The sequence below is a fragment of the Nipponia nippon genome, unplaced genomic scaffold (genome assembly GCF_047370975.1).
Source record: "Nipponia nippon isolate SJK-2023a ecotype South Korea unplaced genomic scaffold, ASM4737097v1 scaffold_2, whole genome shotgun sequence".
In the NCBI taxonomy this organism is placed as follows: Eukaryota; Metazoa; Chordata; class Aves; order Pelecaniformes; family Threskiornithidae; genus Nipponia; species Nipponia nippon.
In genome coordinates this window covers 100,679,431-100,702,668 of record NW_028262336.1, presented here as the reverse complement: position 1 = coordinate 100,702,668, position 23,238 = coordinate 100,679,431, and the positions used below count along the sequence as shown (strand labels likewise).

The following is a 23,238-nucleotide window of genomic DNA, read 5'->3' as shown; positions in this document are numbered from 1 at the left end:
GTGAGGTGATCAGAACTTGATATCTAGCAACCGATGGTACTCGGTATCTCATAGATCAGATTCATGACTTAGAGATACTTTTTACTGAGCATTTTTATTTGACTGTAAAGCGCATAACACTTGTTATGTGATATTCCAGTGAAAGCTTCTATTAGAGCGACAATACCAATTGCGGCTTGCAATGTTACTGTGTTTCTCCATTAAGAGCACATTCTTTTTTTCTATTTCAGTTGGGGGCTTTTTTTTTTTTAAAGGGGTGTGAGGGGCAGTTGTTGCTTCTTATGGATAAGCAGTATAACATAAGCACCCCACAAATCACTCTTCCAAAACACAAAAACCCATTTTTTTAAAACGTGCTAAGGGTGGGTCTATTCTCTGTCTAGAAAAATAGATTGCATCTGAATAATTTTTTTGTTCACTAGGCAAATCCTGCAGTGTTGATATAATCTTGTTTTATTCTCTTGACTAGTTAAACTATCGCAGTAAGAAACATAAAACTATAGCGCTTCCATTAATGATGCCCAGGAAAGAGTAAAGGCCCTTAACTTTTAGAACCTCAGAGGATTTATGTACCGAAACTGGGACCTGGGTGGAATGTAGGTTCCTGACTCTGAGTTGTTATGAAAATTGCCACAAAGCCACTGCCCAGCCTCAGACATGAGTGTCCTGGAGGAATGAGCTCAGGTGGATACACACCCTGCTAAAAGGCCTGGGTTCTCATTTGCTTTTTTCATCCTGACCAGCACTCACAGTGACACAGACAGACGGGTGTCCTGTGCACACTTCCAGATGGTCATTTCAGAGGTTCTTTGGGTTCACATGGTCCATCTCATCCCAAAGGGGAAGTAGCAATGGACATGAAAGATGGACAAAGTCTGGCTCCCTGACATGGGGAAAGAGATCTTCAGCCTGTGCTGCCCTACACCGCTCACAAGCAGACCTTCTCTCAGGTGCAAGCAAAAAGCTTAGGTCTGGGATCTGCTTTGGCCCAGGTGTCAGTGGCCTGAGAGCCATTGGACCCACAGGCATGTTGGTGATCTGGAAATGGCATTTGGATACAGGTTGGGAAATACAGTCAAGGCCTTGAGAAACTAGACTTTTATGCACATTTGGAGAAGTTATTGAGATGCAAAAAGCATTCTTCCCCTCGCCTGGGAACAGAGAAGGCTCCTCAGGGAGGAACCTCTGGTCTCATGAGAGTTTCTCTAGCTGAATATGCAAAGAAGCTCCAGCATTTCCTGGCTAGTGGCCATTGTCCAAGTAAGCCTTTGTCCTCACACCCTTTCCATCCCCTACAAGGATGGAGCCCAGAAGAGCCTGGTGGCAGTGGCTAGAGAACAGCAGCTGGAGTGGAGCACAACTCTGTTGCTTATCGTCTTTCCTCCAAACGAGAACTTTGCGTTTCTTTTCCACTTGATCCTGCTGCAACTCACCCACCTAGACCCTGGGACTTGGCAGGAAGGAGCAAATCAAGATGTGCTCCAGCTGTGTCCTATGTTCCTGCAGGGCTCTGTTCCTATCTGATGGGGTTATGTAGCTTCAAGGCTAACACAGAGCCATGATGTTGCACCAGTTGCCTGGCAGTTGGAGTCCTACCATCTGGTTGCACATGCTAGCTTTTATACACATATATTTTTAGGGTGCTCTCTTCTTTTTTTAATATGTCCCCCTTAAAAATTATTTAATGAGCTGTGGGCTAAAAGGCTGCTCTGTCATAAAGGTCCTCCTTCACATGAACAGAATACCTTTAGTGATGGTACACCTGATTTACAGATAAAAAGGGTTTGGGCATGGAGCAGTGATGCGTTTGCCCTTTGAAAATGGAGTCAGTGGAATGCATATCTATTAGGTGAACTTCTGAATCTCATATACGCAGGAGATCTTAAGGATTTCTGTGCCAAGCTGATTGGATCCATTACCCAAAATTGTACTACTTTGTTAGCCTTCTTTACAAATTAATATGCAGAACCAACATCCACATAACCAAGCAGCGTGCCAGATATTGATAACTCTTTTCTGAAGTTAGAAAACAAAGGAAAGATTGAACAGTCTGTATTTAAGGCATTGAACTCTTCCTCAAGAGGCCTTTTTACATTCTTGGCTCTATCTGAAACCCTTTGTGATTTTGTTAAATGCATTTTGTAGTTTAGTCTCTGTATCAGTTTTGAAAAAGAAGGGAGAGGAAATATTTCACAGTGAGGATGTCTAACATTGTAGGTTATCTAAATGTTTTAGATAACAAGAACTACTAATCCACTGATGGAAAATAAGTTACTTAACTTAGGGTGATTAGACTTCTTCCAGAGGATCCCAATTCAGATACATTTCTTGAACAGTCAGGACCAGTTAGTACCCTTCTGCCTTTATCTCAAAACCATCAAAGAGAGAACACCACTAACCGCCAGTAAAGCTGTGATGTACAGAAAGCTATGTGACCTTTGGTACTGAAAGAAGTGGGACTGACCATCAAATGGAAGTTACTTTATTCCCTGAATGTTGACTCAGGAGAGTTGTGTGCCCCAAACTTGAGGTTTATACCATACAGCATGCTTACACATGATGGTCAGACCAAGAGGAAGTACCAAAGAGGAGCAACATCTGAAAGAGTAACTCTGTCTTGGTGCTTAATTACAGGTCTGGGCTAGGCACTCTACTGAAGAATGTGATTTACATATCAAAAGTGCTTCCTGGACTTCTGCATCTATTGTTTTTAAGAAGTGGTTTTTGTATTATAGTAGAGTGGTCAGAGCCCTGCTTTGGACATTTAATGCCTAGACTGCAGGCAAGATTGGATTGACGCAATCTGTGAGATTTTCAAGGAAGACATACAACACTTGAGAGGAAGGGGGCTGGGGGAAAGAGAAGGAAAGGAATACCATAGAACATGTAGTGTATAAAATGTGTAGCAGTAATGAAAGAGAAAAACTGTAGCCCTGAAAGAAAAACAAGTTAAAAGTGGAATAAAAAAAAAAAAGATGGAATTCACTTTTCATGCAAATCAAGAATTTCAGATGAACTATTCTGTTCCATTGCTAAACTTTAAAGCACAATTCTTATCTACGACTCCAATAAATTAGTTTTACTTAAAGAGTTCTGACATTAGAATTAGGACAAAATAAACATTTTGGCAAGGCTTCTTTATTTTTCCAACTTCTCTCCTGATAGCAAATGCTCCCCCGAATGGCAAAGCTTCCATCACGCTTTTTAGAGTCATCTTCATTTTTCTGTTGGAACAGAAACTGACAGGGTGATTGATGAACTGTCACACACCATGACTTGCAGTTATCAAAACATATGAAAAAGCTGTGAAGCACAGTGTGAGCTATTCCCCAGTCTACAAAAAAGAACATTGAAAACCTTCTGATGGTCCAGAGACCCTTGTCACTGGAAAAGATTGAGGGTTTCAGGAATATTTGAAATGAACTTGAGAACTCAAATTGTCTGTGGCTGGTCTGAGGAACTCCAGTTTATAGTGCCAGCTTTTTCCCCTGAGCAACTTGTTTATTTTCCTTTCCACATATATTGTGAGAACTAATGGTTACACACCACTTTGGGGAAACCATAACATGAGTTTAAAAGCAAATAATAAATTCTATTTCTATGTCACATTTCCTCCAAAGAATGCTAAATACTGTATAGAGACATTGACTCAACAGCCATCTGCTGACATTGGACTATTTGAATTAACTAAATATTTTAAAGTCATTGATGGAAAGGATGAAAAGATTTTAACATAAATGCACATTGGATATATTAAGATCCTGAAGCATAAACAGAAGGTGCATAACAAGGCACATGCTTAAGGTATACAAAATTAGAAAGGTAACAGAGCAGGTAAGTCGTCTTTGCCTATTCACTTGTTCTCAAAATGCAGGTTAATAAGGCTATGAAGAAGCTGAAAAAAAAGAACTTTAAGGTTGATAATAAAGACAGATACTTTAGGGATGTTCACTTCCTCAAGTAGACCCAGACTTGTTGCTTAATTGATTCACCTTCATTTCAAATTCTTGCTCCATTTTTTGACATTGTTGTTTAATAAATACGGCCATCTATTACTCTCATGTATGGCACTCTTTAAGTCATCTTTAGAGCTGATATATCACAGATTAGTGTAGCATTTTAAGTGTATCAACATCTACATATGGTGTACATACCCTGTGTATATAATATAATACTACAACATTTCTAGTGGCAATATAATAATTTACATTTATTCCAAATATTTGATATGTTTCCTTTTTTAAGTTATTAATTTCTGTATCTTTTAGTATAGTATCTATAAAACACGTTCAGTGTTAGATTCAGCGTGGGTCTGGGCATGCCTGGATGCCCAGCTAGGCTTGCAACACATTTCCTAGACTAGTCCAAAATCTTCAGTCCCTCTGACCTTAGTAGAGAACAGTCCACACATCAACAAACTGCAACAACGCTTCCGCTAAAAACAAAACACCCAAAACCCCCAATGCCAGAAAGCACTGAGCATTTCCTCACAGGAAGCAAAAAGTGCCTAACAGTGTTATCTCAAAAGCTAGACACATAATTAAACATCCTCTACATAAGGACACAGAATGAAAAAAGGGCCATAGAGGGTCAGGCCAAAATTTTACCAAAGCGAGTGCTTTCTCCCTAGCACTAACAAAATCTGTTCCCTGGCAGAGTGTTAGGAAAGAATGGGGTAAGTAAATATGAAATTTCCTTTAAGTATTCTCCAAATCTTTGAAAATTTGTAGCTCACAGACTTCCTGAGCTGGGGACTCTCTTGAGCAATCTCAGTTGATTTCTGTCCCTTGACTTGTTCGTGCAAACTTCTAGCACTCGCAGTATCTTATAACAGGAAGTTCTGCGGGCTAAATTGCAGCAGGAAAACCTCTTTGTGTTTGAAATGTTAGGCCTAATTAAAAAAACAAAAAAGTTTTACGTTCTTCTGACAATTATTTTTACAAGTTCACGCTTTAAGTGCAACCATAAATAATGTAATATTGCTCTTTGCTTCTGATAAAATGGGATGGTCCTATCATCTATATTGTTCTTTTTAACATGTATTCACGGAGCAATTGCTTGATTTTATTTAGCTTTTCAACAGCCCATAGAGTGACTTGCAAATTACTGCCAGTGAAAAAAGGCATACTGTTTTCAATACATTTGTGTCAAGTAATATAAATCCCACAAAACCTGAGATATCAATGTCATCATCTGTTATAAGGTTATTGTATATATCCCTTGCCAGAAAGCTATATAAGACCAATGCTAAAGCATTTGCTTAAAATTAGCAATTATCTTGTCTTTTAATAACACAGTTACAGATTTAAATGCAATTTAGTGAAAATTGTACACTTTATCACATATATGCTACCATAATTTTTACATTTTTAGTATAGAACCTTAAAACTGCTTTATTCATTAGGGTGAAAGGAAATGTCTCTAAGATGTCCGCTCTGTAGAAAGCAGATGATGATAATAGATATGATATACTATCCATATATAGCTTTCACACTGCCTTACTTATTATTTATTGCTAGAGTACAATAATAGAAAATCAATCTACTTTATCCTTGCCATTACTGGATTCAGTGTAGCTGATTTTGTTTTGTTTTGGAATTCTAAATCAAGGATGCGAGTTCATTTTCCTGTTCCACAAACACTTCAAATTTTTACACACATCCTCAGCGAGTGACATAGAGGATTACATCAATGTCACCTTGTTTCAGATGCCTGAATAGCTTATGATGCATGATTTGGATCAACTCTCTGCAAGAATACTTTATTCACTCTCTTCCAGCCTAATCTGAAAAAAAAACTTTTACTTTGTTTCAGATTCTGTTTCCTTGGATGTTTTTTCTGAGGATACCTTCGGGATATGCACGCAAATATACCTACCCACAATACACCAATAATAATTTTTTTTTTCAAATTCCGCTCTACGCATGTACCTTTGCCTAAAGCCTTGACCTCCGCATTCTCCTTTCCTCAGGCCTTTCCAATAGAAATAAAACTTAAGGCAAAGCCTTAGTTAAGACTCCATAAACTCCTCATAACCTGGACGCACAGCCTGAACGCTTGACCTCTGAACATGCAGCCTGCTGGTTAGCTGACTTCCTGGCAGACCTGGCCTGTGCCAACCAGCACAGTTCAGGGATAGTGCACGCCACGCGCTGTTTCCAGCGGGCTCTGTGGACAACACTGCTCCAAGTCTGCTCCCTACAGACTCCCTCAATGCCATCTCAGCAGGCTTTGCACCCTCAAATAACACGTGCTTTCAGTAACGTGCCTTAATTTTGCTTTTTTGGGGGAAGAAAACTGTGGAGCCAAACCTTTTAAACAAAAGGCAATAAACAGTCACTTTCAAACACAATGAACTGAAAAAAAACCCCACAGACATAAATAAATATTATGTCTGAGGGCCACAGGATGTTAAACAGCACAGAGGAGCTCCAGGGCCAAGAGCTATGTCATGTCACCTGGCCGGTCTGATCTTAGGGGAAATACAGCCCTAAATAATACCGACATAAGCTAGGCTATCCCTCTAGCTTCAGGGCCAGAGAGGCTGCATCCTGGCCTTCTACTATTCAGTAGAGGCACAGCCAAATATGCCTCCGATCTTTGTGTGAATGAGAACCAGAATCAGCTGTATGTAAGTGATACTGCCTGTCTCTTATCACCAAAGTAAGCAGGTAACTCCAAAAATAGCAAAAGTGGTTCTGTTGACTAAAAATATGACATTTTGATAATGTAAAATTCTTGAACGTAGTCTCATTTTAATATTAGTTTGCAAGGACAATGCTTTAAAGCTCCTTAGAAAGTGCCAAATTTCTTCTGATACCCTTCCAGGACAACTCAAGTCTAGGTTTGCATTGATCAATTAGATCCTACGTGAAGTCCTACCTTCTCATCTAAAGCTATTTTAGAAGGTTAATTGAAATCACTGAGACCACAGCAGACAGTGCTCTATGTGAAATACTGAGGAACCTCCACCCTTCTGGGAATTCCCAGTTCCCAGAATGCTGCACGTGTATTGCTATTTCATTTATTGCTCCAGACAAAGTTTATATGAAGGGAAATGGGCAATCTAAAATCTTGCATCACATTATAACCAAATGTCTGACTTGCTGAAACCTTTGTTTGACAGGATGAGTGCACTTAGCCAGATCACATATCTGTGTTAATTATAGCAAGAAAGACAACAAAATGACAATAGTTAAAACAAATCCTACCAACAGGAAATGGTTATCAAGCCGTGATAAAATGTTTATCAGGAAATGTTGTGACGCTATCCAAAACATTTCCTGTCTGTAACATTTTTTGTGGGAAAAAGAATGCCTGTGGTGCTAGAAATAGCATTTTTGCAAAGAACTAAATTACAGTACTTACAGAAAATGGTAATAGTCACAGTTCCAGTTTCGGTCCTGTTTTCTTCTTTGTACATAGTATGAAGTAACTTAAAAAGAAAATTGCTTTCAGAAGTTACATGGGCATTCGTTAAAGTTTGAACTTCAAACATTAAAAAATAATTTAAAGCAAATTTTTCGTATGTAGTATCTACGGGATGTAATCATGCAGGCAGTGAAGCCCTGCTCCTTCTGTCACTGAGACTGATAGTGAGACATTATTTCTGTTAGTGTATCTTGAAAAGACCAAAAAGGAATAATTAGACTGAAAACCAGTACTACCGAAGATGTTAAAAGAGCTATACTCAAGGGGAAGAGGAGCCAGGGATTATCTATTGAAATGTTTACTCAAAACGAAAAATATGAAGAATTATATTTCCATAACCATGACTTTTCAAAACTAGGAAAAGACTAATTTGTCGTAAACATAATGGGTGGTATCACAAAATCACAACAAAAGTGACATTTTGATGTAAACAAAGATTTGCCGGGACCAACTTACAAGACGTTACTGAATATGGAAGCAAAATACGTGATTCCTTCTACACTTGTTGCTCTATCAGCTGTGTGAAGATTAACTTGTAGTCTGTTATTGCATTCTTAAAACAGTCCATCCCCAAAAAAGAATAGTGAACTTCAATGGATTTTTAAAGGGAATTCAGCCACTCAAACTGCTTGAGTATTTTGAATAATTAGGTTATTGTGAAGTAATCTTTTTATTAATCAACATTTACCTGAAAGACATTTTGCTTTTATTAAAAGCTGCTATTTGTTCCTATTTTAACTACAAGTTGTATCACTTTTATTGCAAATATTTTATGGTTTCCTGTACAGTAAATGGAAATAATGACAGAATCCTAACAGTGGAAAGGACCTCAACAGGTCATCTTATCGACTCCCATGACCTGAATTAGGATCGACAAAAGTTATTTTATTTCTGATATACAATCTCTAATGATGGAAACTGCAATCTCACTGTTGTAGAAGTCACTTCTTAGCTCAGATAAGGATCCAAAGACCTGCTGAAGCCTTAGACTGCAAGCTGTGAACTTTCACCTAGATGGGCTGACCGTATGCTGAACTCCTGCCTAGCTACACGAAGGAAGGCGCTGAAACTGGTGCAAACCAGGAAGATCAGGGAGCCGAAACCATCGGCAGAGGCTGCAACTATTCAAGATAAGAAAAGGAACATCCTGCCTGGAGACAGGGAAAGGATCCAATAAGGAACAAGAAGACCCCAGACCCAAATATTACTGTAGGACCGAACCGTTGCATGAGGGGAGGGGAACTTAGACTGTAAGGGTATAATTGCCCAGGGATTCCTTTGTTCGGGGTCCCTCCCCAGAGGCACCCAGCTCGAGCTGCTCTTCACCGCTGTACCACTCCATAAATTCGCCTGGCGTACGTCGCGTTGGAGACTCTGCTTCGGGGAAACCTAGGGTTGAGCCTGAGGGGACAGAAAGGTCCCGAGGGTGAGTGTGTGTGTGAGCAAGGAGTCGAAAAGGGCACCTGTCAGCTCAGTGGAGCTGCCCGCTGTGAAGGGACTCTGGTCCTAGCAGTTTGAGTCCCGGGTGGTGTGTGTGCGGCTCCCTGGATGGTGGGTGAATGCTCGGGCGGTTGCTGCTCCCTTAACATCAGCAGGCAGTCTGTTCCCAACTTCCTTATTATTACTGTGACAGCGGTTTTCCCCATTGCCAAAGCTGAATCTCCTTTAAAAAAAAAAATTCCCATTCCTCTCTGCAATAGCATTTTACATTCTCCAGAATGTTCTTTTCCCTCAGTCCTTTCTTCTTCAGTCTAAGAAGCCTTACTCCTTCAGTCCTTCCCCAGCTCTGTTTTAATTGTTTCCTAAGCTTAACTTTCCTTGAACTACTCAGTTGCTTTACAACTTTCTTGAAACACAACTTTCCACAACTGTTCCACAACTTTCCGCAGCTCCCATAACTGGGAACAATATTCTGTTGAAACTCTCTCAGTACCGAGAAAAAGGGAATGTTTCTTTTCTATCTTAAGATACTCCTTTTAAACATCCTACTATGAAGTTTACCTGTTTTGCAATGACATGATGCTACTGCACTAGCTAAAACTAGTCCGTCTTCCAGTGCACTGCCAGTCCTTCCCAGCTTCATATCAACCAAAAAAGTAATGAGTATCACCCAGGTCATTAATGAAAATATCGGAAAGAACTGGACCTAGACAGACTTTACAGAGGTTTATTAAATACATTAATTTGTATTTATGAATTGTATTAAATGAACTTTATGAAGGTATTAAATACATTCATGTGTATTTATGAATTATGTATTTATGAACCATTGCTAACTACTATGAAAAAGGTTGTCACCACAGAGAGCAATGAATTTTGCCCTTCTATTAACTGAGTAAGATTCAGAGCTATGAGTGTCTGTAATGAAAGACATTCTGATGCGAAATGTCCTATGTATTATCAGAAGCTACAGAAATCTCTCCTCTCCTCTGTATTTGACTGGTGTAGCCATCAAATCATATATATCTGTCAGTTAGAAGGTTAGAAGCAAAAATAACTGAAGAAAGGCTAGCAGTACTGATTTTACACTATTATTATTTTTACTAATTTTATTTTAGTTTATGGTAGTAGGCTATTAATAAAGCATAGATTAACAAGGCAAGTAGCAGAGAACAAACCAGGGCAGCACTAAGATGATGTAACTAGTTTTAAGGATTGCTCGGATCTTGGTCAACTTGAGAAGAAAAAACATATTAAAAGGCCAAACAGTCAAGATAAAGCTACTTAACCACAGTAAACCATTTTGTTACAGCACAGTGACTTGATGTATTGATCCATAGCGACTATAAGGTAGTTCATGCCCAGGTCTTTCCTTGAATTGAAGCAGAGATGTGGTCAGGACACAAAACCAGACTTCATGAGTTTGAAAATTCATGGATCCACCAGTGTAAGTGAGGCTTCTTAGCTTTTATCTGCTAAGACTCTTTTTACTGTCAGGAACGTAACCAACCTCAAAGCACATTGAAATGTTTCATTGCTTTTTTGGACCTTTATCCAACAGAAGACAACAACCCTTGTTAAGTATCTGCTTCTTGGAAACTTCCCCCTTCTTTAACTTGCTCTGCCTGCTCAAGTTCTAACAACTTTATATAAACCCAGCCCTAAATCTCTTAAACTTCCTCTCATCTCGCATCTGTTGACAGAACTTATCAGCCTACAGTTGCCCTCCACTTACATTATCTTGCTTCCACAAAGGTTAAAATGGGCCTCTTGTGCTGTCTATTACCTCTGCAGAAAACAGCAGTTTCCCCTGATGTCCATAACTGAAATGTCGTCCCCCAAACCACAACACAGGTAATGGGAACCCTGCTACAGAAGCAGGTTTTATTTTGACCTGAAAGGACTCCTAGCTTCCTCACTTCCATGCCCCTGACAGACTTCCTAAGAAACACAAGAAAAGGTTTACTTAGCACCTTTATTTTGCAACTGAGTTTAGCAACGTAAGTCTGTACCTCTGCCACCTCTGCCCAGCAGTGCAGTAGTTGGGCTCGAGTACAGAAATTGTAACTACTGAATGAAAACTACAAAGTCCATGTTTTTGTAGCAACTCCCAAAATGATATGTCAGTCCAAAGCTTTCTTGTCATCTAGGAAGTACAGAAACCCTTCTCAATGGTTCGGATACTTCAGGGAGCTCTGTTAATCAATGCGAGTTCAGCCTGCCTGTAGCTATATTTGATGGAGCTGGATGGATGGCAGGGGCAGCATTCAAGGCAGTATGTTTTGATGTGCCCGGTCAGAATTCCGTAGCTGATTTTGAGCATCAGCTTACCATGAGTTCAACGTGACAGCGGCAGGTGATGGCTCTGGATGCTATTGTGGGAGGACAGTTTGCACATGAGAAGAGATGATGCTTCAAAAAATACAGAGCTACCATTTAGATGTTGCAGATAATAATTTTATTAATTTTTTTTTTAAAAAAAAATATTACTACCTGAAAATATCTCCACTTTTACCAACTGGGTCCCTAAAAAAACCTGCTCCTCTCTCTGTTTCCTCTTTGGCTTCCTCTGGTCCTTAGTAGCAACCCCTCCATCCTTCTCCTTGTGGTGTCGTGATTATACCAAGGTGTAGCAGACGGGAGTGCTATAAGCCAAGTGTTTGGATGCAAAATCTCTCCCTGCCTGAACTACATGGGCTAAGCCCTTCCTTTTCTTTGTAGTTCTGGAGAAGAACATGGCCATGCTCCATGCTGCTTCTCATTTTGTAGTCACAGAAGAGCATGATCTCCAAAAGCACCTGGGATGTATCTGTAGCCTCCCACATGGAGGGATTCCTGCTACATTTTCATTTAATGTCTAATTATATTTTTACAGTATACAAAATAATCCTGCTGAATAAAAGGAAAACAAACATCAGTAAATCAGAAAAGAAAACCACATCAACTTCAATCAAGTTATTCTGAAGACCAAGGGGAAATGCAAAAATTCAAATGAAAAGTAAATTAAGAAAGAGATTTGAAGCTTAAACTGCAGAGGCCAACAATACATTGCTAGTGGAAAAAAGAAGGAAAATACAATCCTGGTACATACTCACAAGAGTGTTTGTAAGACAACAGAGGCACATATTCCCCTTCCATTCAGTGCTGCTGAGTTCTAAATCTGGCACTGCATTTAGGAAAGAAGAAAAACAAACTGGAGACAGCTCAAATGAAAGGAAGAGAATGAGACAGGTGTAGAACAACTAGCATGTAAGGAAAGGCAGAAATAACTGGATCAAATTTTTACTTGAAGGCATAAAAAATGGAGACCACTTTTCATTTTCACTGTCAGAAATTTGTGCTCCATTTCTGATTTGAATTCTTGTGGCTTTAATTTCTCTCCACTGCTTCTTGTTATGGCTTTTTCCATTAAATTAAAATGCCACTCAATACCTAATGCTTTCTCATTGTAAGGAACTTATAAACTGTAATCACATTTAAACCATTTTTAATAAACTAAACAAATAATCTGAGTATCTCTTATTTTCAAACCATTGATCATCTTCACACAGCCTATCCCATTTTCAACTTCTCTATCAAAATGTATAGTAGCATTATATGCAGTGTCCCACTAGTTGGCTTAAAATACTAATTACTGGAGGCAAATTACCTTTTAACTACTGCTGATTCCTCTCTTTATACACACAGGAATGACATTAGCCTTTTTCACTTCTACATCTTCTGGCATTACACTTTCAGTTGTTGTTCACTGACCTCAGTCCTTTAGCTAAATGTTCCAGAACGCAGTTTCTCTGCTTGTAGATCTACATCCAGTGCTTCTAGATTTAAGGACTTCACTGTATTAAACTGCACGTTGTTTCAATGGGTCAAATACACCATCTGTTCCACTGATCGTGTGACCTTCAGCCTAACACAGTACACAGCACTTCCTTGAGTTAAATAGAGGATAACTTTTAGAAAGATATCCAATACCGTTTTAAAATGTGCACCGAAGAATCAATAAACAGCTCACAGCCCAAGATGAAACTTGTTTTAGGGGACAATTACCCTTTGCTTTACTGCCAGTCTGCAAATGAATAGCTTCAGCTTCCATTGAGTCTTGTTACCACTGTCTACTTGACTGAAATTACCAGATATATTATTATATTTATTATTATATTTACATCTGAGATCCAGCGAGCTTTTCCCCCCTGAACTGTATTCAAGAAAACAGAAAACTGAGAAGGGAACATGGTAACAGATAATAAATCGGCTTGTGTTATAAAGTGGTCACTTTATTCTATAAAAATAGAAAACAAAACTATCAGGCACCACATGTAGTCCTTATTGAGCCTAGTGCCCCCAAAATTCATTGTCTTCCATCCCATACTCTACTCAAATCATTATGGATATCTCTTTTGAATGAAGAAACCACTCCTAGCAAAAAATACTCTCAAATTTATCTTGGAAGAATCAAAGTGACTGAGCCAACAAAACACAAAACATAAACCCTTTGCAGGTTACAATGCATTCAGGATGCACGCATAGGAAGTTGAACGCATTCTGAAGTGTAAAAAATAACTGACAAACTAAAAGGAGATAGCGACTCCCCAGAACGCTACAGTCAGTGGCAGGGAACATCCATGCATTAGAGGAGCACGTTAGGAAAGAGCGTTGGTAGTCGGTACAGCGATACAGGCACTTCATGCATTATACATGTGAAGAACAGGATGCAAGTGGCATGTGTAGCATATCACATGAGACCATCATACAATGCAGCAAGCATGGAGAACATATTGTCTCTACTCCTTTGGTAACTATGAGGACAAGTTCTTGCTACTTTAGGTACTTACACAAACCTCATTTTTGGACATCCGAAGTCTTGCATCCAAGCACCTCCATCTTTAAAATCAAAACATCCTTATGAGGCTGTGATTCCCACAAGAAAAACTGAGACCTCCCCTAGGAGATAAGGGAATTTACTTTTCGACAGAAAGCTAGCTCCTTAGCCCCAGAGCAAACTTCCTCCTTCTGAATAAGGTTCCCACAGCAATAACCTAAAAATATCATTGAATACCACAGCAAAGGTCTCTGAGCATGTACCACAGCAAGACGGCACGGTATTATCACATTCAAGGTAAAAGACAGAACCAAGCAAAACAGCCAGGTTGTGACCTTTAGGAAAACTTTTCAAGTCTACCCTCTTTGGGAGTGCTTCATTTTAAACATAAATCTTAGGAGAAATAGAAAACTACTTATATCCTCTCACTTCCCTTGGGGAAAAAAAAAATAAATGATTGCACATTGGAACAGCATAGCAATATTTGACATTCCCTTAACAGTCACCTTTGACCATGTGTCTCTCACTATGTGGTGGTGCCACCCGTATTTAGGCCCAGCCAACAGCTCGAGGCTTGGTGGAAAGTGGTGTTGTCTCCCTCAAGGCTGTGCTCGCTCTGAGCATCTAAGCCTTCCCAAGGTGGCCGTATCATGAAAAGAGACGGGCCCTGGCAGAGGAGATACAGAAGGGGTTCTCTTGGCCTCTCGTCGCCTCAGCTCAGCAGGAGAGAAGCACTCCGGTAGAAAAAAAGCTACTCTGCAGTCAGGGCCAGCCCCCGCGGGGCAGCCTTCCCGACGGCCGTACCTAGGCCGGGCCCGGAGGCCAGAGGCCGCCGCTCTCCCCGCTCCTGCTGCAGTAGGTGGATCCCTGGGAGGCGCTAACCCCCTTCCCCCCTCCTACTCCTACTCCTCCTCCTCCTCCTCCTCCTACTCCTACTCCTCCTCCTCCTCCTCCTCCCCCCCCCCCTCACCGTTGAGGCGGCGGGATCTTCCCTTGTCTCACTGGAGGGAGGAGGAGCCGCCGCCGCCGCTTGCGGGGAAGGTAAGCTACGGAGGAAGGGGACCGCCGCCGCCTGCCCGTCCCTCGCTTTGCGCGGTCAGGGCCCTGCGCGCCTCCCTGCTGAGAAGCGCCGAGGCGCCGCGCCCGCCGCCGTGGGCCGGGCGGCGGGTGAGACTGTTACGCCGGGCGCTGGCGGACGTTCCCGCCCCGCGCCAGCCGCTGGCGGGGGAAGGGGACGGGAAGGGCGGGCGGGGCGCCCCAGCGCTTCCCGCCCAGCGGCCGCCACCGTTGGCTGTGCCCCTGCGCCGGGGCGGGCCGCCGCAAGGCATCGCGGGCGCGCAGGGCCCGCGGCCCGGCCGAGCCTCGGCTTGAAGCTCTGCTGTTGGGGGCGAGGCGGCTTTGCTTCCCCGGGCTGCCGTACGGCCGCCCCGCCCGCGGGCACAGGTGGGGAGGGCGGGCCGGGGAAGGGTGCTCTCGCCTGTTCTGCCTGTGCTGGGCCGGTGCGGTGTTGCATTCCCCTGGGTTATGTTTCCCAGGCACCTGGTTTATAAATGGCTGGTAACGGGGTTTGCAACTTCTGTCAGGGGTTAAATTTGTACAGCTCTGTCCGCAAGTGTGCAGAGCAAGCGTGAAGCTCACAGGACCTTGGACAAGCTTTGCTTGATGGCCGGTTACGGTTCTAACACAGAGAAAGAATACTTGGGAAACCAAGGGTTGTTAATGTGTGGGAGATGGGAGAACTGTGTTGTATTTCCTTGCGGAGATGAACGTTCTAATATTGATGGATGAAAAGAGAGGGCACAATTAGCAAAGGGATTTTACTCCAGGTTATGAATAGACGGTTGTGTTTGTGCACCACCAGAAACCATTTGGGCTGAACTAGTGGTGAAGGGTGTGAAAACAGAGATGGAGCAATGGAAACATGGAGGAATAATGATCCTACTGAGTGCGGGGTAGGAGAGCTAATACTGTCCAGGTATGAGAAATAAATGTGACAGGATGACAGTGGATGTGAATGATGCGATGGACCATAAAGTAACAGGAAGAGATTGCGTGGATAAAAAAAGAGTCAAGCGCATCATTGCTTTGAGAAAATAAAATTTTAAGAGCTTTTTGATGGTGTCTGCCATAGCCCACAAGAGTTGGATTTGGATAAGGATATCGCTTACTGAGAGAGAGTATCAGGAATTATGTCACAAGTGGATTTCTTTCTTAGATACAGTTAACAGCATCATTAGGGAAGGACATATAGCGATCGAGTTCTTACATACAACTGCTGCAAGCGTACCAAATAAGCACTGAATTGCTTTAGACTTGCTCTCAGTACGTAGTGTGAAAAATTCTGAGAAGAGCTGGTTCATTAGTCAGCTCTTGATCTTGGATCACATTTTTAATTAGATTAAATAAATAAGATAGAGGACTAAACAGAGACAGGTTTGAAATTCTCAGTTTTAGAAGGGCAAACTTTGAAAAATCAAGAGGATTAATTAGTGATGTTAGCTGCACTGGAGTCCTGAGGGTCCTAGAAGCAAAGAAGGTATGAAGCTGTTTCATGCCAAAGGTAGAATCTACTTGCAATTTATATCCAAAAAATGAGAAAAGGTCTGTTGAAAAGAACTTTCACCCATCTCAAAAAGGATTTTAGAATAAAGACTACAAAAAGGACAGATAAGCAAAGAAAAATATAAGAGGTAAAGTGCAGTCGCAAAGTAAGAATTGACAAAAGTAATTCTGAGTTAGTTATAGGCAATTGTTTTTTAAAGCTTTTTTAATCATGTGAGTAAAAACAAGAATACAAGTAAGACCACTGAGTGATAAAGTTGAGGTGAAATAACGTTGGCATCATGATGCACATGATCTGTTGAAGTTTGGAGGAGACTACTGCAGTGCTTAAACTTGTACCACAAAGAATACCATTTTGTCTCTTAATTATTTTTTAAGAGGGGTCTAGAGCACAAGTCTTACCAGGAGCAGCTGAGGGAGCTGGGGTTGTTTAGTCTGGAGAAGAGGAGGCTGAGGGGAGACCTTATTGCTCTCTACAACTACCTGAAAGGAGGTTGTAGCGAGGTGGGGGTCGGTCTCTTCTCCCAAGTAATAAGCAATAGGACGAGAGGAAATGGCCTCAAGCTGTGCCAGGGGAGGTTTAGGTTGGATATTAGGAAAAACTTCACCAAAAGGGTAGTCAGGCATTGGAACAGGCTGCCCAGGGAAGCGGTTGAGTCTCCATCCCTGGAGGTATTTAAAAGACGGGTAGACAGGGTGCTTAGGGACATGGTTTAGTGGTGGACTTGGCAGTGATAAGTTAATGGTTGGACTTGATGATCTTAAAGGTCTTTTCCAACCTTTATGATTCTGTGAAGAATCATAAATCAATTTCTGGGAAACCTCTATGTGTTATGTTTAATCCAATGCTCTTGCCACTTAACGTTGGTCAGTTCCAGTATCAGAAGATTGTTAAAGAAATATCCAAATGGACAGTTACACAGTCATTTACTCATAGAGGAAGTGGGCTAACTTTTCTTTCATACACACATTCTATTTACTATTGTATCTCTCTCTTCTATAACATACAGTGTCTTTTTATGCAGACAGCTATAACTATAAAAGTTTAATCTATCAGAATTCTCAGCTCCAGGTATATAATACCTGTTATGTGTGTGTGTTTATGTAATTTTTTTTTTTTTAGATACGCACTTACATATATGTGTTTGATGTGTATACCTAGGCACACTTTGTGTCAGGGACAGATTGCACCATCCTCCCACCCGCCCGGGCGTTGCATGCTGGGTTCATGGGAAGTGCTCTGGCAAGTGCCCAATGTTACAGGAAAGTGTAACTACAGCCAGGTTCATGCTGGAACCGTGCTAGGCATCATCTTGAAAAAGCTTCTCTTGGTGACCCAACAGGTAGGCCTCTTAGCTGTGGGCAGGAGCCTTATCATGGACCAGGGCTCCTATGTGCAGAAAGACTGTGCTAAGCTGAAGTAAGCAAGGAATGTAGGAAAGAAAGCCACGTTTGGTTTAGTAGTGCTTAGGGGCTTGGTTAGGTTTTTTATTAAGGGTTAGAATGTTTTAAAATATATGCTTTATAAATTAAAGGTTTTAGTCTAAATGAGGCTAGAATGACCTTCCTTGGACATCTAAGGAAGCAATTAAAAGTTAGCCCTGTAGAAGCTGTGAATATTTCTCTTTAACAGCTAGAGCGGACTGTAAGGTCAAAGATCCAACAGCTAGACCTGATCTATGGCTCAGCGTTTGGCTGGATCAGGTAACTGCAGACTGCTAAAAATTAAGGCTAGGTCAGATCTACTTAGAGGGGGCATAACACAATGCGAGGATGTGTGTGCTGTTTTTCTATTACTGCAGTATAGTATTTATGATTAGGTAATAACAGAAGCGTTCTTCTCTGACACGGTGTTCCTATGGCCTTGAACCGATGTCCAGTCAGGCTCCCACATGCAGGTGCAATGCCACCTAACATCTGAAGCTTGTACATGGTTTATCCTGAGCACCTTGATGACCTGTTAGCGTTTCTTAAATTTTTAAAGCTTTAACATTTTCTGTACCGAGATTCTTTAAGTTTATAAGAATATCATAGCTGTTTCTTTCACATATTTATTGCATTATTTTGAATTATTTTGCTCTGTTACATGGTTAATATTTTTAATAAAAGTTCTTTTAAAACCAAATCTTCAGAATACTTTTGTTTCCCTAAAGCCGGTTCCTTGAACTCCTATGTCAGAAGGTCAAAATGAAGAATCAGTATAAGTTTCAATTCTACCAAATCAATTATACGGTAACTTAAATTTTACGTAATATTTAAAATAAGCAAGAGCTAACAATTGCATTAGTTGTATTTTATTATGTTTGTGTGTATGTACAGATTACAGGAACTGAAGGGTGTTTAGAGTTTGGCTAACAATTCAGCAAAGAGAAAGAGCTTTTCAAGTTAATTTTCTGAAAATCTTGGATCAGCCGCATTAAAAAATGCAAACAAATTTTTTTTTTCAGCATCTCAGGTTGGATTTAGGTTACATTAGATTACATTAGGTTAGATTTAGATCCAGGAATGACATCCTGTTCCCAAGAGACTGTCTAACAAAATGTTTGATTATTTTAATACACTTCAAGGTCTGGAGATAATGCTCATTGTATTTTTTTTTTCTTTTACTGCAGAAGTAAACCACTAATTATGTGGAAATGACTCCAGCATCCTCCTGTAATGCTTTTCTGCATTGAAGGTAGTTCTTGCATTGTTTCCATGATCTGAAACACTTGATTGCCTTCAAAACGTATTTTTGCACTTGTAGAAAGAAGTGTAAAGATTTTTAAGTGAAAATATTTTTGATTGACACCTTCTTATCAGGCTTTTTTAGCTGCTGACCTTGATATTTCAGTAGGTCTTATTAGAGGCATAATTTTAGTATAAACTTCATTACTATTTTCTAGTTTTTGTATTTCTGGCTTTCATTAGTTTGTTATATAGTTTCTCTTTCTTATTAGTTGTTAGTTGCTTTGAAATTATTTTTTCAGGGTGACTGTAGGATTTGTAGAATGAGAAAAGAACTTGAGATTTTTTTTCTTCTGCTTTAAAAATTTTCCCTCTGGTGGACGATGATGCATTTTTTTCAGTCACTTCCACTCTTGTTGCTCGCAGGTAAACAATACACGATTCTACATCAATGATGATGATAAATGGCAGTTCTAAGGGGAAGAAAAATAATTGGAATAGGAATGGGAAAAATAAAGAAACTAAATATAAACTGTGTCTTACCGTCATATAGGACTTTTTTAAAAGTCCTACATGATTTTATAAAAATCAAGTAGTCAAATTGTCTTGCTAGCCCAAAACCCCAAGGTGGTTTTTTTTTTTTTGGAGGTGAGGGGAAGGTGTCCCAGGAATCTACATATGATTTTTCAAAGCAATTTTGTCACTTAGGGCAGAAATTTCACACCAGACCCTAACACTTATTTTTAAACGATTGGAGAGTTGAAAAATCATGCCCTCTGTTTTCTTTCCTGTCTTCTCACTTCTTTCAAAACATTTTTCCCTGATGTATTTGCTCTTTATCACAGCAGTATTGAACCTGTACTGAGGATGGTGCTAAGCATGGGTAACAGAACAGTATTCCCACTATCTTCCTTGCTTTTCATGTGCCCATGTTTTCTTTTGTGTGTTGTTTGCATTTTATTCTTCACTGTTTTTGTTCTTGGCAACCAATTTCTTTTTGGGGGTGATGATGTTACTGAAAAAAAGGCCTTCGCGAATAGATTTCAAGCATCTAGCTCCAGTACAGCATGCTGCCTGTAGTTGGACTTCTGATAACTTCAGTGGGGTTGTGTTGGAGGTCCATCCCTGGAGCCGACAGGTGGAACTGGATGTCATGCCAAAAGAGAGGTGGTGTCTGACAAGATGTTTTTGGCCGAAGTTTTTTCTCTGGAGAAATAAAGCTGTCTTATCTCAGATCATTCAAATTAGAAATTTCTGTAGCAGTTACCTACCTTGCAAGGTCAAGGATGTCAGTCTTTCAGACTGTAATACTCCAGTCTTTCAGAGTTTCTTGGATCTAGCCTCTAAACTGCATGTAGATTTGCTCTTGCAATTAGTAGGCAGCCAGTGGAGCTTGCATCAGGAGCCGAGAAGTCACAGTCTGGTGTCAAGAAGCAAGAAGGCAACAAGAGAAGACTACGCTTTGGTTGGAGATAGCAGTTTTTCAAACAATCACTTACTGTTTCTCAAGGTCTGCAATTTCTTGGTAATGAAAAATGCTGCATCAATGGAAAAATGAATGACAAGTGGAGTTCTGTCAGTTTGTTGTCAGCACTGGACGGAGTAGTGACATTTCACTGTTCGTGCATGAAGAAGGAAGATAATTTTGAAAATAGACTCATATCTTCTAGGGAATGTGACCTGTGCAGTAGGAATAACTGACAATATTACTGGTGTGTCATCTCCTGCAAGAAACTGCTGAGAAATCAAGAATGTCAGAGAAGGTTAGATTCCTTTCCTGAAGGTGTCAGCAAGACCCGTTTTTCTGTGACTTTTTCCTCCTAATCTTTCCTAAGCCTGTGGTTAGAGTCCTTGGGGAAGAAGCTCCAGACAGACCTTTGATTCAGTAGTTGAGATTTATAAATGCTCAAATTAGGGTCTGTGGGGAGGAAATACTAAGTGGAGTTCTGAAAACTTTTGTTTGCTTGCCAAGTTCCTAGAGAGAGAATCTACAAGAATGTTTACATTCAAATGAGCCAGTGAACCTGTTTAAATATTTAGGATTAAATGGTCTTAGACTGCTAATAGAACTTGTCTATTAGAACCAGTATTTGTGTTCCTTAACTCAGTCTTACCTGTACCACAGAAGCATATGTGCCTTACCCAAAGACCTGTCATGGCTGGACTGGAACAAGGGTCAGAACTTTCAAATTCCAAGACCTAAACTCAGACTGCCAGAGTATGCTGTCCAGATTCTTAAATTGTACTTGGATTCCAGATAAGAGATTTGTGAAAGTTTAATATAAATGTTTTTGTATTAAAATGCTGTGCACTTGCTCAAGAAATGAATATTTACAACAATGAAGTTTTGTCTTCTAGATCTGCACTTTAGAATTTTTTTTTTTGAAACACAGCTAGTGAAAATGTATATAAGGTTTTAATACATGAGAAATATGTCTTGCTTACCTTTTTACTTTCTAAAGTAAGTGTTGCTGGGTTTTTTTGGTTTTTTTTAAGATGTAGTGGGTAGCTATTTTAAAGTAAGATTTCTTAGCAATTATACGCGTATTATAAGATTTAGTTGATGAACAACCCCAATATCTTGTCTGAAATAGCTGGGGTGTGTTTTTCTTCTGTACCTGAAGTACTCAAAAATACGTTTTTTTATCTTTTAATTTTTGATGAAAATACCTTTTTTTTGTTTGCTTCACTCTGTATATACAATGGTTATTTTTCTGAAGGGAAAATTCCTACGAGTAGGCAAATATGAATAATCACTAGTATTTTAAGGGTATACTGATAAGAATGATTCTTAGACAGGCTTAACAATATTTTTTTGTCTGTCTTTATTTTCAGGATCCCAGGGTGAATATGTACTCTTAAATCAATTACAGGTTTTTAGAAAGAACACCTTTGCAGATGCAGACATGTGGCAATCAGTATGTACTTTTATTAGAATACATGAATTTTCATAAAATAATAAAGTGGTGTAATCTGAGCCATCCCATGTATTCCTGTAGGGCTGCTAAGAAACAAGGTGTCTATGTTTGCAGAACAGCTTGAAGAATGGAGTTGCAGGGTAATTTTCTCTTAGTTATATATAAGATAAAATGTGGTATAACTTTTGACTTGTGAGAACATGTAAGTGATCTTTGCTCTTGAAAAGTTAGGGCAAAACTGTCAGCATGTTTGTGGGACTTTGAAAAAGTAGTGGGCTGGAGAACCTTCCATTAGGTAACTGATATGGTCCATCCTAATGTATCTTTCTTTACACTTACAAATAAACTGCTTTTAAAGTCAAACGATGCTTTTGTCTAAACAGAAGCAATTGAATTGAAATATTAGAACTTGAAGAATCGTGGATATCAGTTATGTATCAAATGGCTTGAGGAAGGAAATACAGAATTCTGCATTTATTTAAATTAGAAAATTCATAGTTAATAGTTATTCTCTTGGGGAACGTGTTAGCCCTGTGGGCTGAGTGTAGGCTAAGGATGGCCAAGAAGTGGGTAACCTATCAGCATTACTGGGGAGTGCTGGAAGCTGACGCTGCAAAATATTGGATAGCCTTGATGTCCAGTTTCACAGTAGGGCTACTCACGTACTTGAAATTAAATGTTTCAGAATGGCAGCTCAGTAATACAGTCCTGCTCAGGCTGTGGTCCTGCCAAAGGCCTTAATTGAGTTGTTTCTAGTTTAAATAATGTACACAAAATCAACTGGCTGCACTCTTGTTGTTTGAACAAGTAAGTGTGTTGAAGAAAATAACAAAATAACAAATCACTTAACAGCAGGAGTTTAACAAGCTACCCGGTATCCATTAAGTTGTAAAGTTTCCTAAATGGCCATGGGTGCCCATTCAGGGCTGTGTTCAGTTGCACGTGCATAACTGTCTAGTGCCGTTTAGTTCTTAGCTGCTGCTCCAGCATGGCATGGATACCCTACAGGTCCTGTATTACATCTGCCAGCCCCGTTTGGTCTTGGGGATCCCCGAGGTCATCTCAAATAGCAGTAGGTGCTAATGTGTGGGCAACTGCATCAGCCCTTCAGTCTTTTCTACTTGAAAGGGAATATGACTTTGCTTCAAGTTATTTCAGTTTGGTTGTGTGTTTGAGCCTTAAGTTTACAGTCAAAATGGACAAGAAAGTAGCTGGACTTTCACACATGAATTTATCATTTAATGTCTCAAACTAGGTGTATAAAATACACTGTGTGTATGTAGATTTATGGGTTTTATTAAAGCGCAAGCTTAACAGTGTGCATATTCAGTATAGTTGAGCAGCAGCAATTGTTTGGTTTTTTTATTTGTTTCGAGTAAATAAAAATATTTTTTTTTATTC

General features: G+C 40.1%; 2 protein-coding genes across 22 annotated transcripts in view; one reads left to right on the top strand and one right to left on the bottom strand.

The window, feature by feature from the left end:
- CYSLTR2 (cysteinyl leukotriene receptor 2) overlaps nt 1-14,917 on the bottom strand; it is a 61,010-nt gene extending 46,093 nt beyond the window's left edge. The window contains exons 1-5 of one of the 13 annotated variants that reach the window (XR_015704644.1): nt 14,661-14,917; nt 13,704-13,752; nt 11,967-12,037; nt 7,369-7,435; nt 3,129-3,224 (exon numbers count right to left, since the gene is read on the bottom strand). The gene's annotated coding sequence lies outside the window, so the exon portion shown is untranslated. Of the gene's footprint in view, nt 1-3,128; nt 3,225-7,368; nt 7,436-9,550; nt 13,813-14,660 lie in introns of those variants that run through there. The other 12 variants (XR_015704639.1, XR_015704645.1, XR_015704641.1 and 9 more) reach the window with 12 other exon arrangements.
- LOC104010901 (RCC1 and BTB domain-containing protein 2) overlaps nt 14,655-23,238 on the top strand; it is a 37,606-nt gene continuing 29,022 nt past the window's right edge. For 2 of the 9 annotated variants that reach the window (XM_087756975.1, XM_087756967.1), the window contains exons 1-2: nt 14,662-14,731; nt 18,865-18,929. In XM_087756975.1, the coding sequence (XP_087613101.1) occupies nt 18,911-18,929 (19 nt within the window). In that variant the 5' untranslated portion in view covers nt 14,662-14,731; nt 18,865-18,910. Of the gene's footprint in view, nt 14,732-15,099; nt 15,134-15,455; nt 15,666-18,864; nt 18,930-21,754; nt 21,838-23,238 lie in introns of those variants that run through there. The other 7 variants (XM_087756974.1, XM_087756968.1, XM_087756972.1 and 4 more) reach the window with 7 other exon arrangements.